Source organism: Miniopterus schreibersii (assembly GCF_964146895.1).
Source record: "Miniopterus schreibersii genome assembly, chromosome: 19".
Taxonomy (NCBI): domain Eukaryota; kingdom Metazoa; phylum Chordata; class Mammalia; order Chiroptera; family Miniopteridae; genus Miniopterus; species Miniopterus schreibersii.
Genome location: NC_138119.1, coordinates 34,030,366 through 34,048,629, shown reverse-complemented (window position 1 = coordinate 34,048,629; position 18,264 = coordinate 34,030,366). Strand labels below are relative to the sequence as shown.

The 18,264-nt window shown below is 38.3% G+C and overlaps 1 protein-coding gene across 1 annotated transcript; it reads right to left on the bottom strand.

Moving 5' to 3' along the window:
* Nucleotides 1–5,543: 5,543 nt before the first annotated feature.
* Nucleotides 5,544–6,476, bottom strand: LOC308549375 (olfactory receptor 10J1-like; the record flags this gene model as incomplete). The annotated part of the gene is made up of 1 exon (XM_081121909.1): nucleotides 5,544–6,476. The coding sequence occupies one exon, from the start codon at nucleotides 6,474–6,476 to the stop codon at nucleotides 5,544–5,546; it is 933 nt and encodes a 310-aa protein (XP_080978035.1).
* Nucleotides 6,477–18,264: the final 11,788 nt, after the last annotated feature.

Sequence of the window (18,264 nt, the reverse complement as noted above, 5' to 3'; positions counted from 1 at the left end):
TGGTCATTTTTCATAGTTTCCATATCTTGTTTCATGCTGTTGAGCATCATTACAATCAGTATTCTGAACTCTATATCTGAGAGATTGCTTATCTCCATTTCATTTGGCTCTTTTTCTGGAGAAAAAGCGTTTCTCTCATAGAGAACCCCAAAGAGTTCACCAAAAAACTACTAGATTTAATAAATGAATTCAGCAAGGTAGCAGGATACAAGATTAACACCCAGAAATCCATAGCATTTTTATACACCATTAATGAATTCTCAGAAAGAGAAACAAAAAAAAAATTCAATTTACCATTGCAACTAAAAAAATAAAATAGCTAGGAATAAACTTATCCTAGGAATTAACTTAACCAAGGATATAAAAGACCTGTACTCAGAAAACTATGGGACACTAAAAAAGAAATAGAGGAAGATATAAACAAATGGAAAAATATACCATGTTCATGGATTATAAGAATTAACATCATTAAAATGTCCATATTACCCAAAGCAATCTATAAGTTCAATGCAATCTCTATTAAAATATCAACGGCATATTTCATAGATTTAGAACAAACACTTTGAAAATTTATATGGAACCCAAAACACCCTGAATAGCCACGGCAATCTTGAGAAAGAACAAAGTTGAAGGGATCACAATACCAGATATCAAATTATACTACAAAGCCACTGTAATCAAAACAGCCTGGTACTGGCACAAGAACAGGAATATAGATGAATGAAACAGAACAGAGACCCCCGAAATTGACCCTAACCATTGTGCTCAATTAACATTTGACAAAGAAGGCAAGAGTATACAATTGAGTAAAGACAGTCTTCAATAAATGGTGCTGGGAAAATTGGACAAGTACATACAAAAAAGAAAGAAACTAGACCACCAACTTATACCACACACAAGAATCAACACAAAATGGGTAAAAAACTTAAATGTAAGTTGTGAAACCATAAAAATCCTATAAGAAATCATAGTCAGCATAATCTCAGACATCTCTCACAGCAATATGTTTGCCGATACATCTCCTAGGGCAAGGGGAACAAAGGGAAAAATAAATAAATGGGACTATATCAAAATAAAAAGCTTCTGCACAGCAAAAGAAAACATCAACAAAATGAAAAGGGAGCCCACTGTATGGAAGAACATATTAGCCAAGGATACATTTGATAAGGGGTTAATATCCAAAATATATAAGGAACTCATACAACTTAAGAAAAAGAAGATAAATAATCCAATTAAAATTTGGGCAAAGGACCTGAACTGACACTTCTCCAAAGAGGAATACAGATGGCTGAGACATATAAAAAAATGCTCAAAGTCATGAATCATCAGAAAAATTCAAATTAAAACCACAATGAGGTATCATTTCACACCTGTCAGAATGGCTACCATCAATAAATCAACAAACTACAAGTGCTGACGATGATGTAAAGAAAAGGGAACCCTGGTACACTGCTGGTAGAAATGCAGACTGATGCAGCCACTAGGGAAAATAGTGTGGAGTTTCCTCAAAAAATTAAAAATGGAACTGCCATTTGACCCAGTGATCCCATTTCTAGGAATATACCCTAAGAAAGAGGAAATATCAAACAGAAAGAATATATGCACCCCTATGTTCATAGCAGCACCATTTACAATAGCTAAGATCCGGAAACAGCCAAGTGCCCATCAGTAGATGAGTGGATAAAAAGCTGTGGGACATACACACCATGGAATACCACACAGCTGTAAAAAAGAAGGATCTAATGATCACAATAAACTAATGAATAAAATAGAAACAGAAGAATGGAAACATGGAACAGATTGACAAATCTCAAAGGATAGGGAGAGGCCGGGTGTGAAGAGACTAACCAAAGAGCTTATATGCATATATGCATAACCCATGGACAGATAATAGTTTGGTGAAAGCCTGGGAAGGGGACAAGAGCAGGGTGGAGGGGGTCATTAGAAAAAAAAGGGGGACATTTGAAACACTTTTAACAATAAAGATAAATTTAAGCAAACAAAAAATAACTAGGTAGTTCTTTAATATTCATTCTGTATTGTTGCAAACATTACTTTGGGTGAATCACACCATACTTTTCTACAGCATCAAACTGTAGGAACTCAGGGGAACACACTGCTTTCTGTATGGGTGCCAATCTTATAAAGCCATGTACAGGGGTGGGAGGTAATATAGGGTTCTGCAGGCAAAAATTCAACAATCTATAAAAATAACATGCCTGTTGGGAAAGGCTTTTAGGGGCAGGTTACTATAGTGAGTAGGCTACCCAAAGACAGAATCTCAAATGGGATTTTATCAAAAGTAGAGTTGTATGAGTGTTTGCCTTGATCCTATCAAGACAAGATTCAGAAATGTTCTCAGGGAACCCAGATAAAGACAAAACTTCCTAAAGGTCCGCTGCACACTCGCTCTCAGGTTGCTTCCTTGGAGATAGCTGCTCTATGGAAGCAAATCTTTTCTTTCAAGGTAATGCTCTGTAAACATGAATATTTCCCTTATTGGTCTTTCTACCATCAGGGATTCCCAAGTCCTTTGTTTGACATGCACTTTCAGTGCATCTTTCCATGCAAGTTTGGACTGTCTTTAAGCAGGAAAAGGATGATTGGGGACAGATACAGATTATTGTTAGTGTTTTTTTTAACATCAGCCCTTTTGTACTGGCAGTCATTTGGCAAGTTCTGCCTCATTTTACTCAAGGCCAAATAATCCTCAAATCTTAAACATTTTTCACAATCAGTATAATTTTCCCCTTTAGAAGGCAAAAACTATAGGAATTGGGAGATTCTCAGACTTATTAAGACAAGTGTTTAAACTGTGAGTTTAAACTAGGCACCCAACTGTTCACAGAAAATGAGTTCCATTCGTGTAGAAAGAAAGAGCTGAAAGGCAAGACAAGGGCACCAGCTCAAGTTCCACACAGGAAAAACTGAAAATCATGGGCTCATTTTCAAATGTGAGACAGCCAGAGCTGGTTGTGAGGTGGAATTCATAAATTTAATCTCAAAAAATATCTTCAGACATCTCTACACTTGTGAATGCAGAAGAGCATACACATTACTCCACAGAAAGCATATCTAACTGCAGCGAAATTCAGGGGCTGAATGTGACACATTACTTACTAACAGGTCAACTTGGAGCCAAGACTCACCAAGGAAAAAGCTCTAATATGAGCTTCGAGAAAATTGGTAATTTATGAGATTAATAGAAGATTTAGGAGAGTGATGACAAAAACAAAGTTCAAGTCATGGAACTTGATTCTTTAACACAGGCTTATCACCAAATTTTGCAACTCTCATATTGGTAAAGCCTCTATTAAAAAATATTTTTTCAGTTACAGTTTACATACAATATTATATTAGTTTTTGGTGTAGAGCATAGGGGTTAGACATTTATATAACTTATGAAGTGATTCGTTCTGATAAGGTTAACACCCCCCTGACACTATACATAGTTATTACAATATTATTGATTATATTCTCTATACTACATTTTATATCCCAGTGACTATTTTGTAATTGCCAATTTGTACTTTTAATCCCTTCACCTTTTCATCCAAGTCTCCAACCCTCCTCCCATCTGGCAACCATTAGTTTGGTCTCTGTATCTAGGAGTTCTCTTTTGTTTTTTGTTTTTAGATCCCACATATAAGGTAAATCATATGGTATTTGTCTCTCTCTGTCTTATTTTACTTAGTATGATAGCCTCTAGATCCATCCATGTTGTTGCAAATAGTCAGATTCAATTTTTTATGGCCAAGTAATATTCCATTTTATATATGTACCACTTCGTTATCCATTCCTCTATTGATGGGCACTTGGGTTGCTTCTACACTTTGGCTATTGTAAATAATGCCTCAATGAACATAGGCCTGCATACATCTTTTTGAAGTAGTGTTTTGGATTTCATCAGATAAATACCCAGAAATGGAATTGCTGGGTTACAAGGTAGTTCTATTTCTCATTTTCAAGGAACCTCCAAACTGTTTTCCATGGTGGCTGCAACATTTGCAAACCCACCAACAGTACTCAAGGGTTCCCCTTCCCCACATCCTCACCAATACTTCTTTGTTGATTTATTGATGGTGGCCATTCTGACAGGTGTGAGGTGATGTCTCATGGTGGTTTTATTTGCATCTCTCTGATGATTATTGATGTTGAGCATTTTTCATATATTTATTGGCCATCTGTATGTCCTCTTTGGAGAAGTGTCTATTCAGGTCCTCTGCCCATTTTTAAATTGGATTGTTTTTATTTATTTATTTTATTGATTTATTATTTATTGTTATGTCTTATGAGTTCTTCGTGTATTTTGGATATTAATCCCATCAGGTGTATCACTAGCAAATATTTTCTTCCATTCAGTAAGTTGTCTTCTCATTTTGTTGATGGTTTCTTTTGCTATGCAAAAACATTTTAGTTTGATAAAGCCTCGTGTGTTTAGTTTTTTTTGGTCCCTTGTCTGAGGAGATATATCCCCCAAAATATTACTGAGAGCTATGTCAAAAAGGTTACTGTTTTCTTCTAGGAGTTTTAAAGTTTGGGGTCATACATTTAAGTCTTTAACACATTTTCTGTTTATTCTTATAATGGTGTAAGAAAGTGGTCTAGGAGAATACAAAGTTAATATTCAGTAATCACTTGCATTTTTACACACCAGTAACAAACTACCAAAAAGAGAAATTAAGAAAACAATCCCTTTTCCAATTGCACGAAAAAATTACCTAGGAGTACATCTAAGCAAGAAAGCAAAAGACCTGAATTCAGAATATAAGACATTGAAATAAGAAATCAAAGAAGATAATAAAGAATGGAAGCATATACCATGCCCATTTTAACATCATTAAGATGTCCATACTACCCAAAGCAATCTATAGATTCAATGCAATCTCTACCAAAATACCAATAGCATTTCTCACAGAAGTAGAGCAAGTAATCCTAAAATTTATATGGAACCACAAAAGACCCTGACTAGCTACAGCAATCTTCAGAAAGAAGAATAGCCCTGCCAGGCGTGGCTCAGCGGTTGAGCGTTGACCTAGGATCCAGGCGAATGGGGTTCGATTCCCAGTCAGGGCACATGCCCAGGTTGCGGGCTCAATCAATCACTCTCTCATCATTGATGTTTCTCTCTCTCTCTTTCTCTCTCTCTCTCTCCTTTCCTCTCTCTGAAATCAATAAAGATATATTCAAAATCATCATTTAAAAAAAAAAAAAAAAAAGAACCAAGTTGGAGGTATGATGCTACCTGGTCTCAAATTACACACCAAGGCCACAGTAATCAAAACAGCATGGTACTGGCATAAAAACAGACACATCAATCGATGGAACAGAATAGAGAGCCCAGAAAAACAGACATGCTTACACGGTCAATTAATCTATGACGAAGGAGGCAAGAATATACATTGGGGTAAAGACAGTCTCTTCAACAAATGGTGATGGGAAAATTGAACAGATACATGCAAAAAAATTTTAAAAGGTCAAATTTTTTTTCAGATTGCAAAAATCCTGAGTATGTTAGGGTTTATGTCAAGCTACCTAAGATGCTAGACAAGAGGTTTTTTGCTGATAGCACGGTGAAGGGCATCCTTGACCTCTTTGTTTCTCAGAGTATAAACCACAGGATTAAGGAGAGGAGTAAAAATTGTGTAGGTCACTGAGATCAGCTGATCCTGACCTTTGGTGCTGTCTGACTTGGGCTTGAGGTAGGCGATGGAGGCGCAGCCATAGTGGACAATGACCACAGTGAGGTGAGAGGCGCAAGTTGCAAACGCCTTCTTTTGGCCCTTAGTCGAGGCAATCTTGAGGATGGTGGAGATGATAAGGATGTAAGAGATGAAGACCAAACCCATGGGCAGCACAATCACAAGTGAGCTGATGATAAAATTAACTGTATCATGTAGACTGGTGTCAGCACAGGAGAGCTTCATAACTGGGAGGATGTCACAGAAATAATGGGCCACCTCTTTATCGCAAAAGGGCAGCCTGAACACAGAGGAAATCTGAATTATGGCCACAAGCAGCCCAATGCTGCAGGCCCCCCCTACCAGCTGGGCACACATCTTCTTGTTCATGATGACCGTGTACCTCAAGGGTTTGCAGATGGCGACGTAGCGGTCATACCCCATTGCCGTGAGTAGGAAGCAGTTGTTGATGGCCAAAGTGATAAAAAAGAACATCTGGGTGGCACAGGCAGCCAAGGAGATGGTCTGGCTTTGTCGCATGAGGCTGGAGAGCATTTGTGGCACAATGACCAATGTGTACATAGTTTCTGAAATTGAAAGCATACTGAGAAAGAAGTACATGGGGGTGTGAAGGTGACGATCAATGCTGATAATTGTCACGATGATGATATTGCCAGCCAGGGTTAAAATGTACAAGGAAAGAAATATTACAAACAGAGTAAGTTTGTGTTCATGAAAGCTGGAGAAACCCTGGAAAAAAAATTCACTCACCACTGTCTGGTTCTCTTTCCTCATTGCTAAATTCCACATCTAAGGCTGGAGGCAGGCCAATCAGTCAGAATATGTCAGTGCTCAATGGGTTGACCAGGAGAATTCCAGGAGAAGGAGATGATAAGAATCTGCTCCTGATGGATGCCAGGTAAATGGAGACTACTGTTTCCTTATAGGTAAAGATGGGAAAAAACAATCAGGAAATAATTCCACGTGTGCAGATTTATGTAGAACAGTAAAGAATTATAAACAGGGATGGGATAAGATAGAAGGAAGGATAACTGGGGCAAGTTTAGAAACTATTTCCTGATGAGTTAGAACACAAGTGTTAGGAAAAAACTGAGGCTATAGAAAGAAGAAATGCATAGTTAAATTTTAAAAGAATTTTCAGCCCGGCCGGGCATGGCTCAGCGGTTTAGCATCGACCTATGATCCAGGCAGTCGGGTTCGATTCCCAGTCAGGGCACATGCCCGGGTTGCGGGCTCAATCAGTGACTCTCTCATCATTGATGTTTCTGTCTCTCTCTCTCCCTCTCCTTCCCTCTCTGTGAAATCAATAAAGGTATATTTAAAAAAAAAAAAAAAAAAGAATTTTCTTCTGGACTACAGTTTCAGAGTTTTGTTTACCTAACACAAATTTGCCAATCTATTCTACTTTATTCAAAGCACAATTTCAATCTTAAACATCTTCCCTTCTAAGTTGCCAAGGACAAGTGTTTGCTTTCTTCCTGTTCCATTTGTCTGCGTCTTTCATAAACCATTTTCACAAATCATTCATTAGCTTCAAACATGACTGCCCTCCGCATTTTACAAAAAATTTTCACTGAATTTATTGGGGCAACATTGCTTAATAAAATTATATAGGTTTCAGGGGTACAATTCTATAGCATATCTTCTGTATATGTGTTGTGTGCTCACCACCCCAGTCAGTCTCCTTCCATCTCCGTGTATCTGCCCTTTCCCCCTTTGCCTCCCTCCGACCCCCTTTCCCTCGGTAATTACCACACTGTTGTCTGTGTCTATGAGGCTTTTGGTTTTTTGCTTAATCTCTTCCATTGTTTTTTCATGAATCATGTTTCTTTTCTTATTCAAAACTTAACTCAAGTGTCCTCTTGCTCAGAAAGTCTTCTCAAAACTAAATGCCACCTATCAGTCCAAGCCCTTTGCAAAGGCTAGTGCTGCTCTGTAGCCAGTTCTTGGAAAGTGTGTGTATTTCTCTGTGTTCGCTAGCTCGTGCCTGCATGTGAATTTTCACAGGTAGTCTGACTCACGATTCTACTCTGAACTCTCTTTTCAAATTTCTTCGGAATGATAAACTGGGTATCTTTGGGGACACCAGTTTGCACATCTCTCCTATTTTCTGTTTGAGGAGTAATTGGGGATCACAAAGTTCTCATTTTTAAAAATTAATAATAGTGGCAACAACAACAAAAATAATAGTCCCTTATTGCACTTTTTAGTTTATAAAGAGTTTTTACACATGTTGTTTAACAGCATAACAATCCCACATGTTGGGTAATTATTATCTTCATCTTGCAGATGGGAAACCTAACACACCTAGGATTAGGAGATTTGTCCAAAATTAAAAAGTCATAGATACAATCCTTTAAGTCTAAGCCCAGTGTGATTTGTAGCATCATGTTCACAAAACATATAAGAAAGAAGGGTATTGGGGGGGGGTGCGTTATTAATAAGAGGTAATATTTCCCTTACTCTGGAAATGAGATTTCATTGGGGAAAAACTGGAAAAATTGAAAAACATTAGGAAAATTGAAAAATTTTTAGGACTATCTAATTAAGTAGATAAAATATTAGAATATTAATTATAGCACATGCCCATTCTCCTTGGCTTAATATTTTCACTTCCAATTATTTATTTTAAAGAAATAGAGATATATATCAGCTTGCATGTGAAAGAGGGCTTTATAATATTATTTATAATAATAAAGACCAAAAACAATGTAAACTTAAAAAGGAATGATTAAATAAATTATAGCATGTTCATTTGATGGGAACTCTGTGGCATACGCACATACATAGTCACATAGATAGATACATAGGTAAATACAAGGATACATAGATAGACCATAATTTTGTTAAAATAAAACAGGGAACAGAAAAGAAGGAAGAAATAAATGAAGGCAATGCATTCAATGGCACAGCCACTAAAAAAGGGCTGGAAAGAAATATACCAAAATGCTAAAAATAACTTTATTCTGGGCACTAAATGGAGAATCTTAAATTATCTTTCTCTTTATGACCTCTGTATAATACAGATCTTCTTCTTAATTATTATCTTCTAACCACAAAGCCAAATCCTATAATTCTGCTGCAAAAGGGAGCTCTGCAATGAGCTTGCAGAGAGGACTGAGGAGAAAGAGTGAAAGTGGGGGGTTAATTTACCTTTGAGAGAGAAAGTTGACACAACAGGCATTTTATAGAAATTTGAGCACCGAAGGACCATATCCAGAAGAAATTAACTTCCATTTTGAAAGAAAGATTGTAGTTGGTAAAAAGAAAAACTTTCTGAACTGTGCTGGAAGTAGAGGGTGGCAAGGGAGGCGCTCATCTTGGGTGCAAATTTTAGAAGCACCAAAAACACTCAATAATCAAGGTGAATACAATTTTAATAAAAGCTTTTTTAAATATCAATCATTGCAGAAATCCATGGTGAAAAAATATTAAAATTTTAAATAACCACAGGGCCAATGCTGAGCATTACTGCAGTGAGATGTAAGTAGTTGGATGGCGACGGATTTTGAAATTTCCTTACTAAGGATTTTTATGAAAAAAACAAATAAAATTTCAAAATACAGAGAAAAATGTACCGTAAAATATGTATATGTTAATTTTCCTCAGGGATGTGGGAACAAGCTAGTCCTTAAGCATTCCCGTTTTACTGTGATTCACGACCGATTCCGGAACAAAACAAAACTCAGAGCTGATGTAAGTGGAAAACCAATCCTACCCACACCAAGAGGAATGGAGAAACTACCCTGGGCTCGAGAGGAGAAACACCTGAATTGTGCTTGTGCATTAGTTGCGTCTCCTGTCCTCGCCCCTCGGAAAACAACCGGCAAAGGCCTGATGCCATAACACCAGGCGCAGTGTGATCGCGACACTGGAACAGAGTGACAGCCGCCACCTGCACAGCCGCGTCTCCAGGACCAGCAGCGCTCACACCACTTTTGTTTCCCTGGGCCCTGGATCTTTAGCCTAAACTATCTCTCCAGGCTCAAAAGGAAAGATTATTACCTTCTAGAGGAATCATTTTCTGCTTACACCTGACTACCGATCCTGGGCAAGGGGTTAATCTTATCCATTTCATTAGTCAAATCTTTCCAGTTGGAAACCTCACATGTTTTTTCGTAGCTTTAACTTTTTTAAATATAACAGAATCATAGAAACTTAGTTAGAATGTAATTTAAAAAGCCCAGCATTCCTCACGGACAGTTCACCAAATTCTGCTTCACTGCTTTCAATGATTGGAAATTCATTATCTTACAAGTGAGCAACCCTTCTTTTTTTTTAACATGCTAAGTTTACTTAAAAAAATAAAACAAGGCTTTTTATGTTATAAAAATGCTTAAGGGGAAAAGCCATCTGTAGAGTATAAAGGGAAAAGTTAGTTTTTTCCTGCTGCATTTTGCATTCTTTAGTCCAGAAGTAAACATAATTCATGTTTGTTTTTTAAATTTATTTATTTCTGTCTAGATATTTTCTATGTACAATTATGCATATTGTATGTCCATATCATTTCAATTTTACACAAATGAAATTACATGGAACATACAAATTCACAAGTAGCTTTTTTCAGTTACTATTATTTCGTGAATACTTTCTATAACAGTACTATAAGTCTATCTCACACTTTATTTTTAATGGTACCTAATATTCCATTTATAGATCCATATAGATATACCGTCATTAATTCTATTTTTGAATAGTCTTAATTCTTAGAAAATGTTTCTTTTCATTGACTCAATATCTTTCTCCCGGCCACTTTGTACCTCCGCACAGTATCCTGCCTTCTATTTCCTTTTCAGCCAGACAGTATTTAAAATATTTGAAGATTATGATCATGTCTGCTAAATTCATGTCCTTGAATCCATTACCACAGCGAGATGAGCATGAAGAAATATAATATCAATGGGCATGAGAATCAATACAACCGAGCAAATACTGAAAACCATAGAGGGAAAATAATAAGATTTTGGAAAATCGACATGGCATCCCCTTTCAGTTAGTTCTGCCAAAGCAACTCACTGCTTCTGACCTTGGCAATAGGAAGGAGGAGTCACTTTCCAGACACTGATCTTTAAAAGGAACTGAAGGGGCTGAATCTATTCAGAGGAAGCCCATGAAAACACTTTGTTGTGGGAGCAAAACCCAGACAGCAGGGAAAATTCAGCTCTTCTAGTATCGGAGGGAACTTCAAATTCTTGCTGCACGCCTGAGACGGGGGCACTGGTTCCTTTTTCTGGGGAAGCGGCCCAGGAAAAATGCAGTCTCTTAAACGCCAGAGTTCAGGAGCTCTGGAGATTTATTTTCCCCAAGAGGAGAAAATCCCTTTGCCTCCAGCCTTCTGGGAACACCCCTTTGAAAATCCCTCCAGGCTACTAAGAGGCAACAATGCAAGAACCCAGAGCTTGTCTCTAAGGTTTCATTAGGAACTTGGGGAGCAGGTGAGGGAGAGGCCGTCATGTGCTTACTCTCTCTTGGGGATTATTGGGGCTTCAGAAACGAACACTGCACTGAGTTTGAATCAAGTAAAACTCTAGGAATACTTAATAAGCTTACTCAGAGAAAACCCCAACTTTTAGACTTTTTAGGACTGGAGAGAAACCACCTTCCTGATCTTACTCAAATCGGACGGGGCGCCCTGGCTGGGGCTCAGTTGGCTGGAGCCTCCCTGAAGGGCTGCCGGCTCCCTTCCTGCTCAGGGCGCACACGGGAGGCAACTGATGGAGGTTTCTCTCCTCTCATCCACGCTTCTCTCTCTCAAATCAACAAACATACCTCCAGGCGAGCATTGAAAAAAGAGATGGGGGCCAGCAAAGGTTACGGGGCGAGAGCGTCTCAGGCCCAGCTTCAGCCTACAGCCAGTTTTCCTTAAGTCTGCGGGGATGTGGGCGTCGGCCTAGCGCCCCCAGTTAGGGAGCCATGTCCATTCTTGGTGACAGCAGCCGGTGCTGGCAGACCTGTGCCTCAGGCTCCCTTCGGCTCATTCACAGGCCGGCTGGAGGGACAATGGGACAGCAGGAGGGCGTCGGGCCATCGGGCTCAGCTCTGGCTCAGCACAGCTGGCAAGGCCTCTGCACCCAAGGGAGACGCTGGAGGAGCCACGCGGGCCATGCCCTGTGGAAGGAGGTGGCCACCGCGACCTTCACACCAAGGCTTCTCTAAACAATCCTCTTTCCCTTTCATTCAAAGGTACTATATGTTCAGTTTAGAAAACACAGGAAAGGAAAAATAAGACAATGTAAGTTACTTATGATCTCCAACTTAGAAACAGCAACACTATTAACATTTTGCTGAATCGTTTCAAGTCTCTGCTCCATGCCGTCCTTTGTGTATCTGTTTACACACACATGCACTTGGGCTCCTGGCGAAAGTAAGATGATAATTATTTTGTATCCTTTTGTCCTTTCCAACAATATGAGATCGTTCTATACAAACTTCTTTAGGCCCAGTTTCTTTTTCCCCCTAACAATGTATGCTGAACCTTTTTTATATCAATAAACAATTTTCTACTGTATTATTTTAAAATAGCTGCCTTCCCTTTTTGGTCACAGGATTCCTCTATATTACATTACGTTTAAAGATCCAAACAGGCACCGCTCAGTGCATGTGGTTGTTAAGTCTTTAAACCCTCTTTTAGCCTAGACCAGGTTTCTCAATAGGGGCACTATTGACAATGTTTGTTGTTGTTAACTTTGTTATTTTTTATTTTTAAATTTATCTTTATTATTGGAACTATTACAGATGTCCTCTTCCCGCCCATTGACCTTTTCCTTCCCACTCCCACCCCTTGCCCAGACCTTCACAGCACTATTGCCTGAGTCCATGGTTCATGCATATATGCATAAAGTTCTTTGGTTAATCTCTCCCCGCACCCTGCCATTTCCCTCTAAGAATCATCAGTCTGTTCCATGCTTTCACATCTCTGGAGCTATTTTGTTGGTCAGTTTATTTTCTTCTTTAGATTCCATACATAAGTGCTATCATGTAATATTTGTCTTTCCCTGGCAGGTTTATTTCACTTAGTATAATAATCCCCAGGTCCTCCATGCTGTGTCAAAGAGTAAGACATCCTTCTTCTTCACAGCTGCGTAGTATTCCATGGTGTGGATGTGCCACGGCTTTTTATCCACTCATCTGCTGATGGGCACTGGGCTGCTTCCAGATTTTAGCTATTGTAAACAATGCTGCTATGACCATAGGCTGCATATATTCTTTCTGGTAGGTGTTTCTGGCTTCTTAGAATGTATTTCTAGAACCGGGATCACTGGGTCAAAAGGCAGCTCCATTTTTAACTTTTGAGGCGACTCCACACTGTTTTCCACAGTGGCTGCCCCAGTCTGCATGCCCACCAGCAGTGTGCTGGGTGCCCGGTCTCCACACCCTCGCCAGCACTTAAATTCCTTCTTGTGCGTGTGGAGGCAGGGAGAGGGGTGAGAAAAGGAGGTCGTCCTGTGTGTGATGTTTGGTAGCATCTGTGGCTTCTATTCACTAGATGTCAGAAGCATCTTCCCCCCTGCCCCTACTAAATTGGAGACAACAAAAAATGTCTTTAAAGATTGTCAAATATCCCCTGGGGGAAGAAGTCATCCTCGTTTGAGCATGGTTTTTCCACTACTACTCCCCTCCCTTTTTTTACATCGGGTTTAAAACCAGATCAAAGTCTCACCTTCTGCATATCTATTTACTCATTGTATCATTTAATTTGTTCTTCATATCCTGTATTTCCTGTAGACTAGAAGTTAGTTCTAAAGGCTTAAATAGCTGCAAGTTTGATTTATTAAATTGTGTTAACTATATTAAACTACATATTCTATAAGCTATATTGTACAATATTACTATATAAAATTTTGCAGGGTCGTCAGATTTAACAAATAAAAATACAGAATATTCACTTAAATTTGAATTTTAAACAATCAGTAAATAATTTTTCAGGATAAGTATATCCCAACTATTGCATAGTACATATTTATACTAAAAATTATTGGTTATCTGAAATTCATTTTTAACTAGGCTTTCTGTATTTTATCTGGCAACACTCATCAAGAGGCACATATTGTTTGATTAGCCCACTCTAAGCAATGCTAAATTGATCAGTGTTTCATTTTGCTACAGCCTGATGCTCTATTCAGATACCCCATCGATCTTTTATTACTTCATCTTTTGATGACTTTTTCTGAATTATTTTTTATTAAGGGTTGCAAGCAGTGTTTTGCTAATCAGGTCATTTCTTGTACATTTATTCCATGGGTTCTTCAATTTTTTTTGTATAGAAGGTTTTTCATCAGTTAGGGCAAGAGTGCAAGGTAGAACTAAATAGAGTAGGGATTCAAACCTGGGTCCTCTATCTAGTACACACTTCATTACACTAGCACAGTGAGAAAAAACCTATTTACTTCTGACTTGTCAATGATACATGACTACAAGTAGGCATAAGCCAGCAAGCCTGTGTTTTATAATTAGCAGAGATATAAGATGGTAGAAATATAGGTTGGGGTGGGAGTGATGCCTGAAAACTGAAGCGATTCTCTAAGCAGAAATAATAAAAGCTCTAGAAATAAGGGGTAAATGATGCTGTCCTGAACAAAAAAGAGTGATGCACAATTTTAAAAATCTGCAGGTTTTCCCCACTTTTATTCTGGCCACAAATTCTGAGTAACACATATCAAAATAATCCATGCAGCCAAGTACATAGCTCTGGATGTGCCATAGCGAAGCACAGTGCCTGTGGTTTCTGAAAAGACTAGAAGGTTTGTTCACAAAGAGACTGTGACAAGTAGGCCAAAGGAGACTCTCTCTTCAGCCATGTGACTGCGGTGAAGGAGACCTATAAACCAGAACTGGACAGCACAAGGAATTTCATCTTTTCATTTGTTGTCTTTATTATATTTTATTTCCAGTTAATTAAATTCATAGTTAATATCCTGTAGTTAGAATAGTACAAAAAAGATCAGAAGACCATATCTTTTCCCTATTTTTCATATCTCAATAGAGCAGGTAGGCCATTAGTAATAAAAGAAAATAGTCTATGATGCTAATTACCGTAGGAATTAATTGAAGAGTGTGTTTTTTGGTGATCATTTTCCTAAGTACAAATACAAAGACAAAATCAATAGTTCTAATAATAAATGAACAATAGAGATAGTTGTCTAGCATGTCTCCAGTGCTCTTCAAGAGATAATTTTTTAAAGAAAATTGTCTCTAAGAAAGAGAAGGATGATTTATTAGGTTGCTACATCATGAGAGAAATAATCAATGAGTTAATTGCTTATTTATATCCCTTAATTATTTATTAGAACTCTAAACATGTGCTGCATTGTGCTAAGCACCAGGTAAAGAGCAATGACTGAGACACACATCTAGTATGTGACCAGGAAGAAGACAGGAAAAGATGCAATATTCATTTATCGTGATTTATGCTTCGATGGGGTAAGAAAGGAGTAATATGTGAACAGTAAATAACCTTCTGACATGCATTTTAATATAGTACTAAATTATTTATATCCATCAGGAAGCAAAAACCACATGGAAAAGACTGGTCTGGTATGTTTATCATTAAAAAGGATGAGCATTTTGAGTTGTCTTATGAGTAATGTCTCAGAGACTGGTCCCTTTAGGGAGCTTACCACCAGGATGTCAGGGTTCCGTGGCTGATACAGACCCTGGAAGACGGGCACTACACCAAAATTTTTCTAATTACCAAATTCCTGAGGCTGTTCCGCGTTTTCTCCCACCTGGTAACTGATGTTGTTATTTGCCCTCTGTCCAGAAACTCCCTTCGGCCTCGATTCTGTGGCACCACTGCCTCCTGCTATTTCTCCTACAGAGACGCTCCCCAGGGGCGGGCATTTAGCAAATAGTGTGCGACTGTCAATCTGTCCCGCAGAGACAGGCTGAGTATCGTTTAATCTGATCATTTAGTGAACTTGAGGTTGTTGAGAGATTCGACTGCACTGTTATCATTTTAATATGTGATTAACCTAAATATCTGAGTTAACCACCCTCTCACTTAATCACATCACTCTGAGTTAGTTCTCTGCCTCTTTACTACTTGATATGTTTTGTCTATTTACTTATTCATATCTTTACTGTATTTCTTCTCACATTGGATTACATGGTCCTTAAGAGCACTTGGTTTCTCAGCCTTTTCTCAGTTTTAAATTTTCAGCCAAAACATAAAGCAAGCAAACAAAAGGAAACTTATAATTTACACCTGTACAGGCAGACCTCGGAGATATTTCAAGTTCGGTTCTGGACCACTGCAATAAAACAACTACAGCAATAAAGTAACATAAGGTTTTGGTTTCCCAGTGCATGTAAAAGTTATGTTTAAATTATACTGTAGTCTAATAGTGTGTAAAGAACTATGTATAAAAATCAATGTACACGCTTTAATTAAAAAATACTTTATTGCTAAAAAATGCTCACTCCATCTGAGCTCTCGGGAAAATGGTGCCAGTGGACGTGCTTGGTGCCCGCCCAAGTCAGTCTCCTTCCATCACTGCTTATCCCCCTCTGGCCTCTCCTACCTCCCCTCCCCCTTCCCTCTGCTAATCACGGAGCTGTTCTCTGTCCATGAGGTTTTTGTGGTGGGCCTCACGCTGGTTCAGTCTTCTCTCCACTTTTCTCTATTTTTAACCCATGATTTTAGGTGCAACAAGAGTTAATTTGATGGTCGCTGGTTGCAGTTGTAAATTGTAAACAAAACATGCTAATGTAGGCACTGAAATCAAGTGGCAATTTCTCGTTATGAAATGGTCATCTGAATGAGTTATAATATATTTACATTAATTTTGTACATTACCACCAATAAAAACGTACATATTTTCTCATTAAAAACTGTGCACATCTCTGGTGATGAGGAACACTGGCCTATAGGAATGGCTACCAAAATGTCCTGAATTTCTGACACTGCATCTATTTCCAGTATTCAGTCCAATGTTTACAACACACATTTTAATTTTGATCAGACACTTAATATTCAGTTGTTTTCTTGAAACTCGGTGATAATCTGGCTTGTTTTCAAGGAAAAGAAAAATCCATTGGGAGCTTCCTATCTTTAAGGCCTCTGTTTAACCTTCTTCTGGACCTTTCCTCTTCTTTAAAATGTAAACCTGTGGTTTTCAACCCAATCAGGCTCCATTTCTTGATGTTATGTTATGTGTTACATACATTTTGTAACATATTCTTTGTGATCCTGATAAGAAATCCACAGGCTATGTGACTAAAGAAAGTTAAGCTTCAGGACACTTCACCCGTAGCCACCTCCAAAACCCTGGAAGAGGTCACGTTTTTGTAAAATTTACAAAACATTTGGACAAGATGACTTTCTTCCCCCTCAGCCTTCCCCCGCACACTTGTCCCTATTGGCAGCGTGCTAACAGCTGCAGGAGTCCTTTGGGGCCCAGCTAAGAGAACTTAAGCCCACGATGCTTGGTTCTGGTTTAGTGTAACAGAGGTATGTGGTTCCTTGTCACTTCCAGGTACCCCAAGCTATTCTGGGGTAGAAATGGCTTCCAGAAAAATCCTACCAAAGAGCCCACTTTCCTGGCTTCAGGAAGCAAAGGTGCAGGACCTGAGGTCGGGCCGCAGCAGGACCCTGAGCTCCAGCACTTGACACTGGAAATCTGCAGGCAGTAGAGGAAAACCAGGGTTGAAATATCTGGAGTCAGAAGGCAATTTTCTCAAAATTATTTTCCAAGCATGTGTGAAACTGTAAGCAGAGAACGTGATTCTTTGGTGTCTAGTGAAAACTGAAGCTCCCTCCTATCGGGAATATATTCAGTTATGCAGAATACAAAATTATAAACACACCATGATGCTTTTGCCTCTTTTGATCAGAAAGAGACAATATAAAATTTACGAGAATTCCCCTGTTTATAAGGCAGACCTGTAGTAATACTACGAACAGGGAGAATATCTCATAAGAATTGCATTTTTATGCACCCTCAACTATTGATAATAGAAAATAAATGCTGATAACTGATGCTAGAGGGAACAATGAATTCTATTCCTACTTTCTCTATAAAATTATTGTTACACTATCTGGTGGAGAGGAGGTAGCAAAGATGTGGAGAAGAAAATATGACAGCCAAGCGCCTAGCAGCACATGGTTGTTTTCCCAGTTTCTCTGGGTTTTATGATGTTCATGCTATTTTTCAGCTTTTGTATTTTATAATTTGTTGTGATTTATTTTCTTGTTCTAAATAAAGTAATTCTAACAGCTAATACTGTATTCATAATTTTCTATTCAGTTTCTTTAAGGAATGCCCCTAAAATTACGGAAGCTTCAGGAACCTGAAACCAAATTCACCCCTCCTACCTATACACATTTTTAATTTTAAAATCAATATCATTCCCAATTTTAATATAAAGAAGAAATAACTTTAAAATAAGAATATATATTTGTGCTGGATATAGTGATTACAAATAGAGCCTGATATGAGGATGAGGCATTAGTGACACAAATCTGAACAGTGTAGCTGTTGGCGATCAGATTTTCTGAAATAGTGAACAATTTAATGACATTTTTCCAAGAAAAGCAAAGAATAATCTTCCCTCAGTATACATG